The following is a 19,266-nucleotide window of genomic DNA, read 5'->3' on the forward strand; positions in this document are numbered from 1 at the left end:
TATACTTTATGGCTATAATGTTGTTATAACATTTATGCAAATAAAATGTTGTTGTTGTTGTTGAGTATTTCTACAATGTATAATAATATTTATTTATTTAAGTCTCATTCATGCACATACACAAATAAAATTCATAAGCAAACATAAAACACAGAAAAGTACATGACCATTCAATCATTGAATTATAAGAGACTAGTAAAACATTTATAATAACACGATAAAATATCATACTAATCATAAAATTATATCCTACTATAAATAATAACTACCTACACAGTGCAAATACTATAAATTAATGGAAAGAAATATACATTTATATATGTATATGATTAAAAAAACAGTCGCTATTAATGTTTATGAAACTTAAGGTAATAATCCAAGCGAAATCATAATATTTCAGATATATTTTAATTCAATATCAGACTAACTGGACATTTGTAACATAAATGACTGAATTAATTCATAAACCAATTAATTAATTTATTTACTTAATCAATTTATTAAAAAAATATTTATTAATTCATCAATTTATCAATCTATTAATTTATTAATTAATTTATTTATTTATTTATTTAATTAATTAATAAGTGTATTTATTGATTAGTTTATTGATATATTGATTTATCAATATATTAATTTAATTATTTATTTTTCTATTTATTTATATATTTATAATTAATTGAATGAATGAATGAATGAATGAATTTATTTATTTATTTAGAATTAATTATTTAACTAATAAATAAAGTAATAATTAATTAATTAATTGAGTAAATAAATAATAATTAATTAATTGAGTAAATAAATAACTAATTGGACCGGACCTATTTCATTTTAACCGAAACCGGAACCGAATATTAACATGTAGAAAAACTTTTACTGTTAAACTTCCGATCCAATAAGTAAAACAAAAAAAAAAGATATAGATGAATTCTCCCATAATGTTATTCTCCCATCACGCTCTCATGGGGTATTTCTCCAAGTTAGCCATCATGGGAGATTTCTCCCATTTTAATTTTGGGAGGTTTCCGCACCATTTTAATTTTGGGAGATTTCTCCCATTTACTAAATGGGTTAGTTCAGCCAAAAAATTCTTTTTCCTCCCACGGTTTTATTCTCCCACTTTAAGAAATGGGGTTTCAACTCCACTAAAGTCCCAGTGGGATACGTAAAAACCCGTGGGAGAATTGAAAAACCCCATGGGAGGTCACACTTTGAACGCTCACCCAGCGTTTAATTATTGCGCTATCTTTGTGTAATCGGTCAATAATCGTCTATTTTTATCCAAATTACTGTTTGATTTAACTTTTTGTATTGAAACTATGTTAAAAAGGGTAGTTGAGTTTGCGAAAATTCCGGATTTGCAAACTTATTCCGGAGGCTGTTTTAATGTTAATTCGTGGGGGATGATGCATTTATTCCTTATCCCTCATGAAAAGGTCAATCAAACGGGGTCTGTAATTTTCATGTAATTTTGTTGTGATTAATGCTTCAGAGGGATCACTTTGTTTACAGATTTTCTTAACGTTAATGTTAACTCACCATACTCAAACATTAATATTAACTCGCCATACTCTTAACGTTAATGCTAACTCGCCATACGTTTAACGTTAAAGTTAACTTGCCATACTCTTAACGTTAATGTTAACTCGCCATACTCTGTATGTTAATGTTAACTCGCTATACTCGGAACGTTAATGTTAACTCGCCGTACTCTTAACGTAAATATTAACTCGCCATACTCTTAACGTTAATGTTAAATCATCATACCCTGAACGTTAATATTAACTCGCTATACTCTGTATGTTAATGTTAACTCACCATACTCTTAACGTTAATGTTAACTCGCCATACTCTTAACGCTAATGTTAACTTGCCATACTCTTAACGTTAATGTAAGCTCGTTATACTCTTAACGTGATTGTTAACGAACGTTTATGTTAACTAGCCATACTTTTAACGTTAATGGTAGCTCACCATACTCTAATCCTAATTTGAACTCGCCATACTGTTTACATAAATAATAACTCGCCTTTCTCTTAACGTAAATATTGACTTGCCATACTCTTAACGTTAATGTTAACTCTTCATTTTATTTGCGTTAATGATAACTAGCCATACTCTTATCGTTAATGTTAACTCGCCATACACTTAACGTTAATATGAACTCGCCATACTAATATCGTTAATGTTAACTCGCCATACAATTAACGTTAATAATAACTCGCAATACTCTTAACGTTAATGTTTTACTCGCCATACATTTAACCTTAATGCTAGTGATGTTCCGATTGTCGCAAGTCGCCGATGATCAGTTACTGTTTGTAAAACAAATAATAGATTCACAAAAAATTGTTCCGCAACGTTGTCGATAATGTTAAAAGTATCAAAGAGAATTAATTCTGACGGTAATTTTCTTTTAGGAACACCGCGCTGATCGCAAAAAATCACTCAGAGACAATTTGGAGTTGAACAGGATCAATAAGTGATGTAAACAATAGTAATATAATGTGATGTGAATGGTATTATTTGACATCCATTGAAAAATAAAATCTATTTCGTAAAATTATGACTATAATAAGGTTAAAACTGTGTTGAAAAGTGCTAAATGAAGTTCATGTTACTAAATATAATCAAGTGCCTTGGTAAGAAATGTTACTTCCCTATTTCTTTTTAACGCGACTTTATTCGAAAGTTATCGATTATGTCCCATCCGACTGAACCGATGATCGATTGGGACAAATTTCATCCGATTTCCATCACTACTTAATGCTAACTTGCCATAATCTTAACGTGAATGTTAACTCGCCACACTTTTAACGTAAATGTATACTCGCCATGCTCTTAACGTAAAAAATTAACTCGCCATACTCTTTACGTAAATGATAACGAACGTTAATGTAAACTCGCTATACTCTTGATGTAAATGTTAAATCGCTTTAATCTTAACGTTAATGTTTACGCGCCATACAATTAACGTTAATCTAAACTCGCCATACTCTTATCGTTAATTTTAACTCAACATACAATTAACGTTAATGTTAACTCGCCATATTCTTAACGTAAATGTTAACTCGCCATATTCTTAACGTTAATGTTAACTCGCCATACATTTAACGTTATTGCTAACTCGCCATACTCTTAACGTTAATGTTAGCTCCCCTAACATTAAACGTTAATGTTAACTCCCCATAAAATAAATGTTAATGCTAAATCGCCACACTCTTAACGTAAATGTTAACTCGCCATACTCTTAACGTAAAAAATAAACTCACCATACTCTTAGCGTAAATGATAACGAACGTTTATGTAACTCGTTATACTTTAAACCGATAATGTTAACTTGCCATATTCTTAACGTAAATGTAAACTCGCGTAAATGTTAACTTGCCATAATCTTAACGTTAATGTTAACTCGCAATACTCTTAACGTTAATGTTAACTCGCCATACAATTAACGTTAATGCTAACTCGCCATACTCTTAACGTTATTGTTAGCTCGCCATACTCTTAACGTAAATATAAACTCGCCATTCTCTTAACGTAAATATCAACATGCCATACTCTTAACTTAAATGTTTACACGCCATACTATTAACGTTAATGTTAACTCGCCGTACAATTAACGTTAACTTTAACTCGCCATACTCTTAACGTTAATGTTAACTCGCTATACAATTAACGTTTATGCTTACTCGTCATACTCTTAACGTTAATGTAAATTCGCCATACTCTTAACGTTAATATTAACTCCCCATAATCTTAACGTAAATATTAACTCGCCATAATCTGAACGTTAATGTTAACTGACCATACTCTCAACGTTTATGTTAACTTGCCATACTCTTAACGTAAATATTAACTCGCCATACTCTTACCGTTAATGTTAACTCACCATACTCTTACCATTCATGTTAATCCACCATACTTTTCTTGCCATATGCTTAACGTTTGTTTGATATATTATTCGACAATTTGAAAAGCATATCTAATTATTGGAACGCCAATATTTGGCGTGCGGATGGCGTCCAGCCTTACTCCGTGGTAATTCTTGTATGCACATGGAGCTTGAAACAAATGATCACCAATGTTTTACATACGCAAAGCTAAGACGGAAAATACTTGCACAAAGGTTAATTATTTTTAATTATTGTCTTAACTTACTCAAATAGATAAAACTGGACACATCTTAAATATTATTGGATCAACACGTTGAATATTCAGCACATTAATGAACTTAGTAATAATATATTTAGTTTTATTTAAAGAAAATGTACAACACTCCAAAGCAAATTTTGTAAAGATATATCAGAGTGTTTTTATATCGGCAGTTACTATATAAGCGGCCAATATAGCCAGTGTTAGATACCCAAAGCATGCAGTTAATATATATGTCTCTTTTACCTCTTTGCGATCTGTTTAAACAGACAGTTTCGTTGTCCTTTATACACGGACATCTTATCAAATGTCCTCACCTTTTACAGCCTTTTTTTGTCAAGGGTCGTACAAAGGAAATGCCGGAGGCTCTTATAAAAATCACAAAAACGAAAGAGCCACCGATAAGTAGCGATGAAATGAGAATGTACAGTCCCTTTTGAAGAAAGATTTTAAAACACCGGAGTATCGGTGTGTCAAAGAGTTCGGGCAGGTTGCACTTATTTTATTTATAGATTGGTTTTCTTGATTTTAATTTGTTATTTTGTTTATATTTTACAGTTTCAACTGATGGAAGTATTGTATTTAGTGATTTAAAATTTTTTCAATGGAAGAAATATGTTCAAACTTGTTTCAAAAATGATTTGCACCCGATTACGTACAATGACACAGTTCATTTAAACATTACAAATGCCACTGGTCAGTCATGGACAAATATAATACGCAGTGATGTGATCTACATGTTTGATGGTAAGATTGATTATTTAGTTTTCTAGATGATTACGATTTGTATAAATAAAATGTAAGCACCAATCGTAATATTTCAGTTTGTCAAGACTTAGTATAAAAGATTTCCCTTTCAAAAGTCATGAATATATCCCTTAAATTCAAATTTGCAAAAAAGAATTTCACCACAACCTATTTGTTAACAATGTCAATATTTGCGGTTAAACCAATTGATAGATGCTTTCATCTGACTTTTCATTTGAATAACAATAGTTTAACAACAAATTTTGAAATGCTTTCTTTTAACTAATATGTTGTAGTGAAATTTTTATTGTATCGACTTATCTGATAATTGAAATTGGACAGGTCAGGGATCTATGCATTGTTAATCAAATGAAAAAGGTAATAGTAGAGATCTATCAAAAACACACTCATTTTGACAGTCTTTTTGAGCAAGAAAATATCAGTACCAGAAATTATGCTTTATATGCTCCGAAAATGAATAGTTTCTTATACCCAATAATATTGTATTCTTTAATTCAGATGCTTCAAACTCGATCAGTCAAAAAAATGTTATAGCATACGGATATGTTACTAAAAACGGATCCCTTTTATTGCTTTCTTTTACTGAGAACCATAACAACAAGAAGCGATATTTGCTCCAAACACGTAAGTTGATTATTAGAGAAAGAGTTCCATAAATCAGTACGGAATTCAGCTTTGTTTCTATAAGAAACATAATTATATGCCCGAAATTCTTTCGGGCATATTATGTTATACCCCTGGCGTCCGTCCGGCTGTATGTCCGAGCAAGCATTTGATTATTATGAGCTTCATTCCGTAGTTAAATAAAGAACAAAAACTCATAAAATTCAAATTAAGAGCTATTTTTTTATTTTTATGAGCTTATTTTGCTTATGGACGTTGGTTCAGGTGGTGTTTATGAACTGATTTGCCTCATAAACATCAAAAGTTGGTACGTCCGTCCGTCCGATAGCAATTTTGTTTCCGGAGCATAACTTAAGTTCCATTTTGCCCACTATATTCAAACTTCATAGGATGATTGTCCATATGTGGTAGAAGACCCCTTTTGATTTGGAGTCACAAGGTCAAAGGTCAAGGTCACTTTTACTTTAAAACTTAAACAGTTTCCGCTCAATAACTTAAGTATTAATCAACCCACAGCTATAAAAGTTAATAAGATGAAAAGCCATGTCATAAGGTCAAAGATCAGGGTCACAATGATCTTAACACTGATGGTGGTTTTGTTGTGGTTTCTAGAGCATAACTAAAATTCCATTCGGCCCACAGTGTTTAAACTTCATAAGATGATTGTCCTTTTTGAGAAAAATACTTTTATTGCTTTTTGGGTCACAAGGTCAAATGGCAAGGTCAAGATAACCTTAAAACTGAAAACGGTTTCCGCTCAATAACTTAAGTTTGAATAAACCTACAGCTGTAAAATTTTATGAGATGAACAGCCATATCCAGTACATAATCCCTTTCGATTTTAGTGTCATAAGGTCAAAAGTCAGGGTCACAATGATATGTACACTGAAAATTGTGGTTTCTGGAGCATAACTTAAGTTTCATTCAGCCCACAGTATTCAAACATCATAAGATGATTGTCTATATTAAGTAAAATACTCCTATTATTATTTTGTTCACAAGGCCAAAGGTCAAGGTCACTATAATCTTACCATTTTATAGGATGAACAGCCATGTCCAATACATAACCGGTATTGATATAGTGTCATAAGGTCAAAGATCAGGGTCACAATGATCTGTACACTGAAAATTGTGGTTTTTGGAGCATAACTTAAGTTTCATTCAGCCCACAGTATTCAAACTTCATAAGATGATTGTCTGTATTGAGTAAAAGACCCTTTATAATTTGTGGGGCACAAGGTCTACGGTCAAGGTCACTATAACCTTAAAACTGAAAACGGTTTTCCCTCAATAACTTAAGTATCAATCAACTTACAGCTGTAAAATTTTATGGGAAGAACAGCTATGTCCAATACATAACCCGTATTGATTTAATTGTCATAAGGTCAAAGTATAGGGTCACCATAATATTTACACTGAATATTGTGGTTTCTGAAGAATAGAAAAGTTCCATTTGGCCCACAGTGTTCAAACTTCATAAGATGATTGTCAATATTGAATTAAAGACCCCTATTAATTTTGTACAAGGTCATAGGTCAAGGTCTATATTGTCTTTAAACTGAAAACGGATTTCGCTCAATAACTTAAGTATTAATCGACCTACAGCTGTAAAATTTTATTAGATAAACAGCCATGTCCAATACATGGCCCGTATTAATTTAAGGGTCATAAGGTCAAACGTCAGGGTCACAATTATATTTACACTGAAAATGGTGGTTTCTGGAGCATAACTTAAGTTCCATTCAGCCCTAAGTCTTCAAACTTCATAAGATGATTGTCAATATTGAGTAAAAGACCTCTATTATTTTTTAGGTCACAATGTCAAAGGTAAAGGTCACTATAACCTTAAAATTTTCACTCAATAACTTAAGTATTAATGAACCTAAAGCTGGCTGTAAAATTTTATATAAAGAACAACCATGTCCAATACATGATCCCAATTAACTTTAAGGTCATAAAATCAAAGGTCAGGGTCACAAGGACCTAAACATTGAAAATTGTGGTTTCTGGAGCATTACACAAATTCCATTTAAATTTCAACTTTATATGATGATTACCTATATTGGGGTCACAAGGTCAAAGGTCAATATCAAATGACCTAAATATTGTAAGCATTTGGACAACTGTCAAATTTCATAGGATGATCACTTATATTGAGTACATAACTTATATGCCCTAACAAATTTGCTTATATTATGTTATACCCCAGGCGTCTTTCCGTGGATCCATCGTAGCATTTTTACTTACAAGGTAACAACTTGATGGTGGTGCTTTGGAAACAGCCACTATTAAATATGAAGGTTCCTTAGCTTTAAAGAGAGATTGCTTTTTGAAGGAGGTAATACTTTATTTAACTCCCATGTCTTACAAATGATTCATCCTTACTAAAAAAACAAATACTTTCAGGCATATAATGCTCTGCCTAGCGGGGCTCTTGTTGTCAATGTTATCAACAATAATATGGAGAAAAATGCACTTTTAGCTTTTAATTTTTTCCCCTTACTTTACCTCACTCCTGAAATATGACTAATGGGTGATTTTGATAATGGTTAAATATTAACAACTTCCTACTGATATAGATGATAACCTTTGGCAATAATTGCTATTCCCTTAACTCTGAATGGGTTTTTGGTTAAATTTCATTACATATATTTTATTCTACTTCACTAATCGTCAAATTATGCTCGTTGTTTTCTCGTTACATGGACAATCTTTTGACTGTGTATTTTCTCATACCCAAGGGTGATTGTGCAATATCCTGAATGAATATTGGCGGCTTATATATCTGTCAACCTTTTCGTTTTTTAAAGTAATATGGAAATAAACGAGCAAATATCAAAGTATTGATAGCAATTAAAACGTTCCGTAACGGTTAGACCACCCCCAAGGTATCATAGCAAAGTTCTGAAGAGTTATGGTATGATTGAACTTTTGAGTCTATGTGTTATTCTCTGGGTTTATCTGTATCATTATAATATGTTGAGTTTCATTGCTAAGCTATGGAAATTATGTTTATATAACAGATAACTAGATGTTACAACATAGGAAACCCCCACCAACCTGAGAAAACACTCGATTGTGTCTTATTTCTTGAGAGAAACCCATTTGAGGAAGAATATTGTAGTGAAGAATATCCCTTGAAACATAATTTGATTTCAAGGTCGTTACAGATCAAGGCCAAACCTAAATTATGCAACATGACGGTGTTGTCATAAGTGGTGTTGTTTTGTCCTAGTTTGAATAAATCTGTCCAATACAATCAATAATTATTGATAAAAAAAGTAATGATAATTTAAACTTAATTATAAAAATGACCTTGACGGCCAAGATCATCCGAAAGTCAAGGTCAAACTTGAAAAAAAAAAATACTTCAGTTTCTTAATTAAAGTCCTTTTGTCCGAAAACGAATCAAATGCACCAATAAAAAACAAAGTTATCACAGTTTAAAAAAAAAAAAAAAAACAAAAAAAAAAACCCCAAAAAACACTTGACACTGATCGTCAAAGTCTATTAAAGGTCAAGGTCATATCAGAATAATTCAACATGTCGGTTGTGTCATATGTGTTCTTTTGACGGTTGTTTTGTTCAAGTATAAAGACAATCGAGTCATAAACAACAATATAATAGCGAATTATGGTAAAAATCAAGTGAAATTTAAATGACTTGACAATAAAGGTCAATTGGATATGCATTCATAAATAACAAAGTTATAGCAAATTAAACCAAAAATTAAGTAAAATTAAAAAAGAGCTGTCACGCAAATGTGACGAATGCCCAAGAAAAGGTGGGTTAAGCATTGCAGAAAGGTATAATGAAAAGAAAACAGAATGAAAGTTACTAATAGCTTAATATTGTTGTTGTGAAATTATAGCAAACTTACCATCTTGGGGCATAGGTTTGGGATGCTAATTATGACTCACCTTGATGTTGACATTGATGACAAGTGTCACAGGGTGAGAAAAATGTGCAGCCTGACCGGGACTCGAACCCGGGACCCTCGGAATACCGTACTGCGGCTCTACCGACTGAGCTATCCGGCCGCTTTCAAAATTTCTCCCCTAAATAGTGAACAGTTCTGAACCGTGACATACTCCCCTGCTATATTGAAATTCGTCCTCGAATTTCACAGAGTTACAGAGCAATGTGAATTAAACTCTGAGCTGTATTCAGTCACGGCCCCACGTTGGGCGCCAAATGTCACAGGGTCAGAAAAATGTGCAGCCAGACCGGGACTCGAACCCGGGACCCTCGGAATACCGTTCCGCGGCTCTACCGACTGAGCTATCCGGCCGCTTACACATCTTCTACCCTATATCGTGAACAGTTCTGAACCGTGACATACTCCCCTGCTATATTGAAATTCGTACTCGAATTTCACAAAGCTATAGAGCAATGCTAATTGAACTCTGAGCTTGAGGCAGTCACGGTCCCCCGTTGGGCGCCAAATGTCACAGGGTGAGAAAAATGTGCAGCCTGACCGGGACTCGAACCCGGGACCCTCGGAATACCGTACCGCGGCTCTACCGACTGAGCTATCCGGCCGCTTACACATCTTCTCCCCTAAATAGTGAACAGTTCTGAACCGTGACATACTCCCCTGCTATATTGAAATTCGTCCTCGAATTTCACAGAGTTACAGAGCAATGTGAATTAAACTCTGAGCTATATTCAGTCACGGTCCCACGTTGGGCGCCAAATGTCACAGGGTGAGAAAAATGTGCAGCCTGACCGGGACTCGAACCCGGGACCCTCGGAATACCGTACCGCGGCTCTACCGACTGAGCTATCCGGCCGCTTACACATCTTCTCCCCTATATAGTGAACAGTTCTGAACCGTGACATACTCCCCTGCTATATTGAAATTCGTCCTCGAATTTCACAGAGTTACAGAGCAATGTGAATTAAACTCTGAGCTGTATTCAGTCACGGTCCCCCGTTGGGCGCCAAATGTCACAGGGTGAGAAAAATGTGCAGCCTGACCGGGACTCGAACCCGGGACCCTCGGAATACCGTACCGCGGCTCTACCGACTGAGCTATCCGGCCGCTTACACATCTTCTCCCCTAAATAGTGAACAGTTCTGAACCGTGACATAAGTTATTTTAAAATCCTTCAATGGATGACCATGTTACTGGTTGGAAACTAATGTGTACGTTCAAACTCTCTTATGAGCATAAGTTCCTTCAAACTATTAGTGACCTTGACCTTGGAGGTAGGAACATGGGTCTTACACAGTCCAAGCTACAGTTTCGACACAAATGTGTACCTTCAACATCTTAGTGTGACCTTTACCTTATAAGTTGTGATATGGGCCTTAGCCAGGACATATTGTCTGTGGTAGCCAAGTTATTTAAAAAAAATTAATGAACAACAAAGTTACAGTCCCGCATTAATGTGTACATCCTTGAAATTATAAGTGTGACCTAAACCTTGGAGGTAGGGACATGGGCCTTGGGTCCAAAACGTCTTCTTGATGAAGAAGACATTTTTATTAAATAATTTTAAAAATCCTTTGATGCATGTCAAAGGTACAGTCCGGACACGAATTTGTGTACCTATAATATCTAGCGTAACCACTGTTGTACAGCGTCCACCGGATATAGCCCCTAAAAACACCGAAAACGAAAGTAGAAAGCTGCACAACGAGTACACCCAAGGTAATGTTTTAACTTATTTCTTCATCATTACTTCATCGATTTTTCCAAACTAAACAATATTGTGAAGCTAAATATGTCTAGTTTTTCAGCAGTGTTTGCTTTTGCCTGCAAACTAAATACTTTTTGTTAAATTGGTGATAAAATGTAGCGTATTTGTTGACATTTGCAAACGATGTTGATATTTACCACTAAATCAAGCACAAAACGCATTTGCTGTATCAAATTCCGCCGTTAATACAAACTATAGTCATCCCTCTACTTATATTTGAGTTTTCACCCTTCAACTCGAGCTGCTTTTAACAAAATTTGCGAAAAACTGCCTTGCCTTGTGTACAGAGTCTAGCACGGATGTGTACGGGGTGTAGATGGAAAACTGATAGCGATTGTACGGGGTGTAGTAGGTAAACGAATGTCATTTTCTGCAAAATATATTCAGTACCAGAGCATATACACGTGCGCTGATGAAGAAAACGATTTATGTCGGGATCAGGGATTGTGAAGTGAATGATTTTAATTTTATTAAGGATAAAAATGTTTAATTAAATTGTCAACATGTTACGCAACATGTATATTAATTGCAGTAAACAGTTTCCTGCTATACCACTTTTTATGCGTGACTATAAGTTAATAGGGTAAATGTAAAACTCAAAAGACCACAATTTAATTCCATATTTAGTAGAACATTATGAACAGAAAATTCTATAATTTGTCTTAAACAATTTCAAACCATGTTCGTGTTATGCATTGTGAACTAAACTTGATCTAAACTATATTTGTTTATTATGTTACCGGCCTTAAGACTTCATTGAAAACAAACAATATGTTAATGAGCTTTGGTAAAATATCCGCCTTGATTAGTTAGGTTAATCATTAGATTTATCTTTGTGGAAATACCATATTACTGGCTATAAAGTCCTTCATAGTTTTTGCAGTCAAACTCGGATGACCTCACTTGTGATTTCGATATTCAGTTTAATAAATACAATGCTGCCGCTTATATGACGCTGTTTTTTTCTGAAAATGATTATGATGACTCTTCAATGACGATGATGATAATGATGGTATTTTATGTTTTCATTTCAACATTGCCATACCAATGTACAGAGTATGCAGAGAGATATGAAACATTTAAAGAGTCTATTCGGCATCTTCTAAGCCGACTCATAGCTTATATAAGGCGGCTAAAACTGTTTTATAGAAGACAGTGCTAACGTTTTGTAGAAAATGACAGTCCTGCATAATCTTTTAAACTTCGACCTCCTACCTTATGTGTAGGTTAGTTATACATGTATATATATATAAATATATCCCCATTTGGACAATCTCCATTCAGCGAGTCGGTAAGAAGACTCCTCAACATGTCTTATAAATACCGACAGACACTATTCAGCTGATGGTTGTGATGGTATGACAATAAAAATTAAACGCAGCTATACTGTTGGGCTCAAAAACACTAAAAACATAAATTATTTATCAAACACGGTGAAATACCTCTGTATCGTCCTCTAACCTATCCATGTTTAGTCTGATATGAGATTATTTCCAATTAAAAATAATAAAAAAGACTATACATTATAAATATGTGACTGCTAGACACCGTACACATCTACTAAACCCTGTACATTAAACTACTACACCCTGTTCACTTAAATTTGTTTTCTTTGCTAGACTCTGTACACAAGGCAAGGCAGATTTTTGCGAATTTTGTTAAAAGCAGCTCGAGTTGAAGGGTGTAAACTCAAATATAAGTAGAGGGATGACTATAATTTGTGTAAAACGGAAAATTTTGATACAGCAAATGCGTTTTGGGTTTGATTTAGTGGTAAATATCAACATCGTTCGCACATGTCAACAAATACGCTACACTTTTTCGCCAAGTTAACAAAAAGTAGTCAATGTGCAGACAAAAGCAAATATTGCTCTAAAACCACAATCATTAAGCTTCACAAAATTGTTTAGTTTGGACAAATCGATGAAGTTATGATGAAGAAATAAGTTTAAACATTACCTTGGGTGTACTCGTTGTGAAGCTTTCTACTTTCGTTTTCGGTGTTTTTAAGGGCTATATCCGGTGGACGCTGTACAACAGTGGTAACCCTTCAAAATGTAATTGTGACCTTAACCTTTGAAGAAGGGACGTGGTTCTTGGACGTGACACAGTGTAGTGATGTGGTATACATTTATGCCAATATATTTTAGATTCCCTCTATGCATGCTTAAGTTACAATCTGAACACGGTTGTTGCGTATGTGGAGATGCACGGACGGACAGACGGACATGAGTCTTAGCCGCGACACATGATCTTGATGTGGTAGACATTTGTACCAAGTTATTTTTAAATCCTTTAATGCATGACAAAGTTACAGTCCGGATATGAATGTGTATCTTTAAACTCTTCTTGAGAGAATGAGTACCTTCAAACTATAAGTGTGACCATGACCTTGGAGATAGGGATATGGGTCTAGAATCTTAATGTGGTACACATTTATGCCAAGTTATTTTAAATTTTCTCTATGCATGACAAAGTTACCGTCCGGGTATGATTGTGTAGTTATTAACTCATATTGTGATAATGTGAAACTTCAAAATGTCAGTTTGACCTTGACCTATAAGGTAGGGACGTAATTCTTGGACGCAAGACATTTGTGCCAAGCTATTTTAAAATCCCTCAATGTATGACACATCTACAGTCCGGACACGAATGAATTGGGGATGCACAGATAGACAGACGGACGGTGCGATTTTAAAATGCGCCCTTTGGGGGCATACAAATATTTATCAATATCGGGTTCAATTTTGTTACGTGAAATTTATTTTAAATTGTTGTTGTGGTAAAGACAGTATGAAGACAGTTAATTAAGAAATACAAAAAGTTAACGACAAATGTGAAAAGTTTTTGGACGGCAATAGCAACGAACATGGGAACAGACGACATGATTGTAGCAATAGGTCGGGTTCTGTATTTAGAAAGGTCCAGCCAAGATAACATGTGTAATTTCCATACCACCGTCTATTTTTTTCTAAATTTCATTGAAATCGTTTTAATACATTTGAGTTATCACAATATTTTGTTTTTTTAGCTATATTTAAGTCTATTTATTGTCATAGCAGCCAGAATTGTCAATAAAGTAACTATCTAGTAACCATTTTGTTAAGTTTCATTAATTATTTAGTACTTTTGGATATGCCACGGCATCCAGTTTTTGTGGACGGACGGACTGATAAGAAGGAAATACGTTTAACAATACTCTTGTGCACAAGGAGCGGTGGCAAAGTGGTTAAGGTGTCTGCCTCTTAATCCAGAGAGCATGGGTTCGAGCCCTACTCGGGTCACGAACATGTTTCTTTATATGATACCAGTATTGGTTGGTTCCAAACACTCGAAAGTGATCCATATAAGTTTCAAAAACTTGTTTCGCAATCGAGCTTAAATAAATATGTTTAAACCAAGTAGATGTTTATGTCATACTGTTGAAAGAACAATTATTTTGTATGTTGATGGCTTTTTAAACATAAAACATGCAAACAACTGTACAGAAAATCAAACAATTAACAAACAAAGGATGCAGTTTGGCATGTTGTTTAGTTTAAAGCATCTTATCGTAAGTGATAAAGGTGGACGATGTCAGTTTATTTACGATTGATTTATAAATTTCAATCATATCGAACCTAGACAGACAACAATTGAAAATCATCCCTTATCATCTAAGGCAAATTAAAGCATCCTTGTCGGCACTATGAATATTTAAATACGGTACTGTGTCAAAATCTAAAAAAAAAAATGTAACAATGCTTCGTCGGGTCAATGTCTGTAATGTCTTGTTGCTTTGACTTCAATTTGAATATTAAGTACAGTTGTTGATGTCATTTTGGTTTTCCTTTTATATGTATTTACATGATCATTGCAGTGACTTTAGCCATGTTACCTTATGTAACCATAGTAAACTCCCCTATTGCTCGTTATATTCATTTTTTTAAAATTTCATTTCTTGTAATATTTTTTTCAACGGTAAGTATTTACTTTCTACCACAATTTCTTTTCCTTGCCCCACATCTACTGTTATCCTTTTTTAATTCCTGTATCATCTTATTTAATTATTCCCTCTTCTTATTAATTAACAGCCTCTGCTATTCTTCGCTACCTACTTCTCCCTATTCTATAATGTGTTTGGATTGCAAGCTAGCCTCCATGCTCCCTAGCACCAGCTTAAGCAGATCTCGATATTTAAACAGATAAATCAAATTCTGGTATCAAGAAACGTTTGCAGCTGTGTTCATACGGCGGCAATCGTGGCACGGTTATTGCAATACCTTTGTGTCATATTTGAAAAGCAACCTATGAGCCCAAACCAAATTTGAAATAAATAATATAATAAATATTATCAAAAAACTAATACAGCAGGCATGATCTGCTAACATTGTGTCAAAGTTAAGAACATGCTCATGAAAATGTATCATGTCTTATGATTTGTGCTCAATAAAATGAGATATTTTAGTATGTTTCAATTTTAGCATCTGTACCAAAACCTACAAGTGACCAATTATTGACATCAACCTACAGTCAGATGTCAGAAACGACCCATTGGAACAATACCATTACTATTAACGCAACGATTAGAACCTTTAGCGCATCACAAGGTAAACTTGATATAATGAAGGTAGCAACAAAGCACGATTATTTTAATATAAATTAATTACATATTTAAATGACATGAAGCAGTTTGTTTTGCTTTGGTAACGTAAACCTCATTAAGTAAAACATTTTTGTTAACAAATTGAACAAATAAATGTGCTTACAATTTTGAAATTTAATTAAAGACTGGCTGGCTTAAGATGAGAAGTCACTCATACATTATCTAAATACTGTCTTGACAGAACATTAAATTCATGAACTAATTTCTCTTTATCTTTTTCTTTGAAACAAACAATATCACATCCCTACCAGCCATGACTTCAACGCTTACTTCTGCTTCCTCAATAAGTCAACCTTTCTCCACATATTTAATGAATGATACATTCATCAATAGTACGGAAGGCTTTCGATCAAAGTTGGAGACAAGAACAGAGAGTAAGTGGAATTGTGAAAGAAATGCTTAGCTTTTTATACGCCCGAAAGTATTTCGGCGTCTATTGCTATATACCTTGTCGTCCGTTCGTCTGTCTGATTTGTGTTTGGTTTGTATCTTTTGAACCAATAGATAGAAATTGAAACTCCTAGGCACAAATGTTAACCACAATGAGTAATTTTGCAGAGCGCAAATTTGACCATAATCAGGTAAAGGTCTCTCCTTTTGTATGAATTTCTTGTGTCCGCTGTATCTTTTGAACAATAGAAATAAGTAGAAAGTTTTGACAGATATATTACTTTGAATAAGACGATGTGCAGGTTTTAACTTCCTGAGATCAAAACTGGCCCATCCTCTAGGATAACTTGTAGATATAGATTTATATTGGAGACACATTTACGTCTCATTCTATGAAACTACAATATCTGAAGCTTCGATATTTAGCTTGTAGCCTTGCCTCATTGACCTTTACAAAACTTATCTTAATCATGCCCTTTCCTTCATCATTGGCCCCTCCCAAAGGGACACTAAATTTATACAGACTTATACATGTATAGATAAGCACATGCTAGACATATTTTGTCACACTTGAGCCAAGAGATTAAACATTACTTTGTGGACCACATAATTACTGGTATTGATCATATCTCTTTGGTTTATATTGCCCCATCCCGCGGATCACTTAGCTAAATATAGTTTTGAGTAACATGTTTTAGTCTTATTTTGTAAAACTGATTTGCATAGATCATAGCTATTTGACATGTAGCATTGCCTTGTTCGCCTCTAAAAAACAGGTTATAGTCACATATTTAATATAGACTTCTAAAGGACGCTTAACATGTGTAGTTCCAATGCTCAGAGCTTAGCGATTTTGCATGTAGTATTTCGTTATCGGCCTTCACAAAACTAATTAAAATTCGCATGCCCTTTTGATCACTATACGACGGTTTCGGGATTCAAAATAACTTTTTTTTAAAAAAAAAAAAGAACAATTAATTTTATTGTGTGAAACTACGATTTCAAGATATTTAGAAGAACATAGCCTTGTTGATCTCTGCAAAACAGATATAAATCATGCTCATCTGGTTCAGTAGGGGTCAATAAATTTAATTAAATATATAAACTTATGAAAACACATTTACATCTTATTGTGTAAAACTACAAAGCCCAGAACTTAGATAGTTGACATTAAATGCAAGACATAACTAAAAGCTTTTTTATATGATATGAAAAGTGTGTATTAATAACAAATTGCTTAATCCTTCTTAATTTTTACATTTTTTACACACAAAGTAGTCAACAATTATGTTGATCAATGTTTTTTTCAACGAAATGATTTATTGGTTGACGTTTTGAACGATGTCAGTATACATGATTCCATATTTTCCTTTTTATTCTAATAATCAGTTCGTTTATAATATTTTGAATTCATATTTTTGGCAGGTTCAAACGTCAGTATCCCTGTCAGCATTACGGTTGCAGTGATAACCCTTGTGGCAGTTGTTGTGATAATAACATTAATAAGAAGGTATGATAGTAACGCAACTTTTGTTTGGGCGGTGATGCTAGTAATTTTCACTCCGGATCACGGAAGTAAGCCACATTGAAATTACCAGAGCACAGTGCAACCATCGCATCGTTCCTGGGCAGCCTGTCAAGCAGTTTACCAGTATCAGTTGGCTCCACTTTCGCAAGGAACTGAAACTTCTGTACATGTCAGAGCAAAGGTTCAGCGCAAATGACCGTTGAAAAGATGTCACGACCAATCACAACGAAAGTGGCCTGCACCGTCCGGGAATCGAACCTGGGTCACCCGATTCATAGTCCAACGCTCAACCTATTGAGCTAACCGGACGGCAAATTTTGCTTGATATTTAGAAAGCAATAAATAAGGTACTCCTTCTGTTTCAATGCACTACGATAACTCATCAATCAAATAACACAGCAAGTCATTTATCTTCTAGTTTTCTTGTATTTCAGAGGGAAACTTGAAGGCATATGCAACAAAAATTCTAATACGGAAAATTCAACAAAAGGAATTGTTATAACAGATAAGATTTCTGCTCAAAACAATGTGTACAATGAGCCAGCAATATCTGATTACGAACAAATAAGTGAACTTAAAGATAATAATAATGTAGATATTAAAGCAGATCTTGACGAAGGAAATGGTAATTACGGACAAACATATTTCGTCCTGGAACCTGGCTCCAGGGAATCTCATACAGATGGTGACATGTCAGATTCCATGAAAGAGGAAACAGAAATGAACGATGATTATAATACATTACATCTCAATAAAACCTTTGGCGCAAAAGCTGATGACACTTACGATACAACCGAAAAAGCAGCTATAAAACTGAAAGCGTTACAAAATACAGGATGTGAAAAAGAATTCCTTGGAAAGTTAAACGAAAACGAAGAAGACACATATAATCACATCAGCAGAAATCTCTTCAAAAATAACAAAACAGACAATATTTATGGTGTAACTGACAATCAAGAAAACGATTATGGGGATGTAAACAACGGTTGCGAAAAGAATCTCCGTGATGGAGATGACACGTACAGTCATTTAAACACTACTCATTAACCGGATAAAAATGTGTGTTCACTTGCTTAACTTGTTTAAAAAGAACAGAGCGCAGTAATGTTTGTAAATCAGTAAGCTAGTTAATTGTTTGAGTCTTACAAATCATCATCTGTTCAAAAAGAAATTTATGTGTGTGATATATCTGATGATTGAAGCCATGCAAATCTTACAAGGTTAATTAAAAATCTTCACAATATTCTACTTATTGATCATATTAAAAAGTATACATTTAAATTGTAATGCACAATTTTAATACTTTTAATAACGATTTGTTTATAATCATTTTAAATGTACTTTTGTTAGATTCTTTATTACCTATATATCTTGGTAACATGCTTTTTATTAACATAAAAAATGTAGTAGCAATATCGGTATTTTTTCTCACTTGGGAAAACAGTTAA

General features: G+C 33.9%; 1 protein-coding gene and 1 non-coding gene across 2 annotated transcripts; one reads left to right on the forward strand and one right to left on the reverse strand.

The window, feature by feature from the left end:
* The first annotated feature begins 4,735 nt into the window (after nucleotides 1–4,735).
* LOC132752082 (uncharacterized) lies at nucleotides 4,736–18,868 on the forward strand. The gene is made up of 6 exons (XM_060742358.1): nucleotides 4,736–4,905; nucleotides 5,425–5,550; nucleotides 15,719–15,844; nucleotides 16,152–16,274; nucleotides 17,716–17,800; nucleotides 18,253–18,868. The coding sequence occupies exons 1-6, from the start codon at nucleotides 4,896–4,898 to the stop codon at nucleotides 18,863–18,865; spliced, it is 1,083 nt and encodes a 360-aa protein (XP_060598341.1). The 5' UTR covers nucleotides 4,736–4,895; the 3' UTR covers nucleotides 18,866–18,868.
* Nucleotides 9,769–9,841, reverse strand: Trnat-ggu (transfer RNA threonine (anticodon GGU)). Its single transcript has one exon. It is a non-coding gene; the product is annotated as a tRNA-Thr (tRNA).
* Nucleotides 18,869–19,266: the final 398 nt, after the last annotated feature.

The sequence above is a fragment of the Ruditapes philippinarum genome, unplaced genomic scaffold (assembly GCF_026571515.1).
Source record: "Ruditapes philippinarum isolate M1 unplaced genomic scaffold, ASM2657151v2 ctg10469_1_1_1_1, whole genome shotgun sequence".
Classification (NCBI taxonomy): domain Eukaryota; kingdom Metazoa; phylum Mollusca; class Bivalvia; order Venerida; family Veneridae; genus Ruditapes; species Ruditapes philippinarum.

Excerpts from the sequence above, each read along its gene's own strand:
- LOC132752082 (XM_060742358.1), top strand. Across the intron at positions 16,275-17,715 it reads GTTGGAGACAAGAACAGAGA|GTTCAAACGTCAGTATCCCT; the intron begins GTAAGTGGAATT and ends TATTTTTGGCAG. Across the intron at positions 17,801-18,252 it reads ATAATAACATTAATAAGAAG|AGGGAAACTTGAAGGCATAT; the intron begins GTATGATAGTAA and ends CTTGTATTTCAG.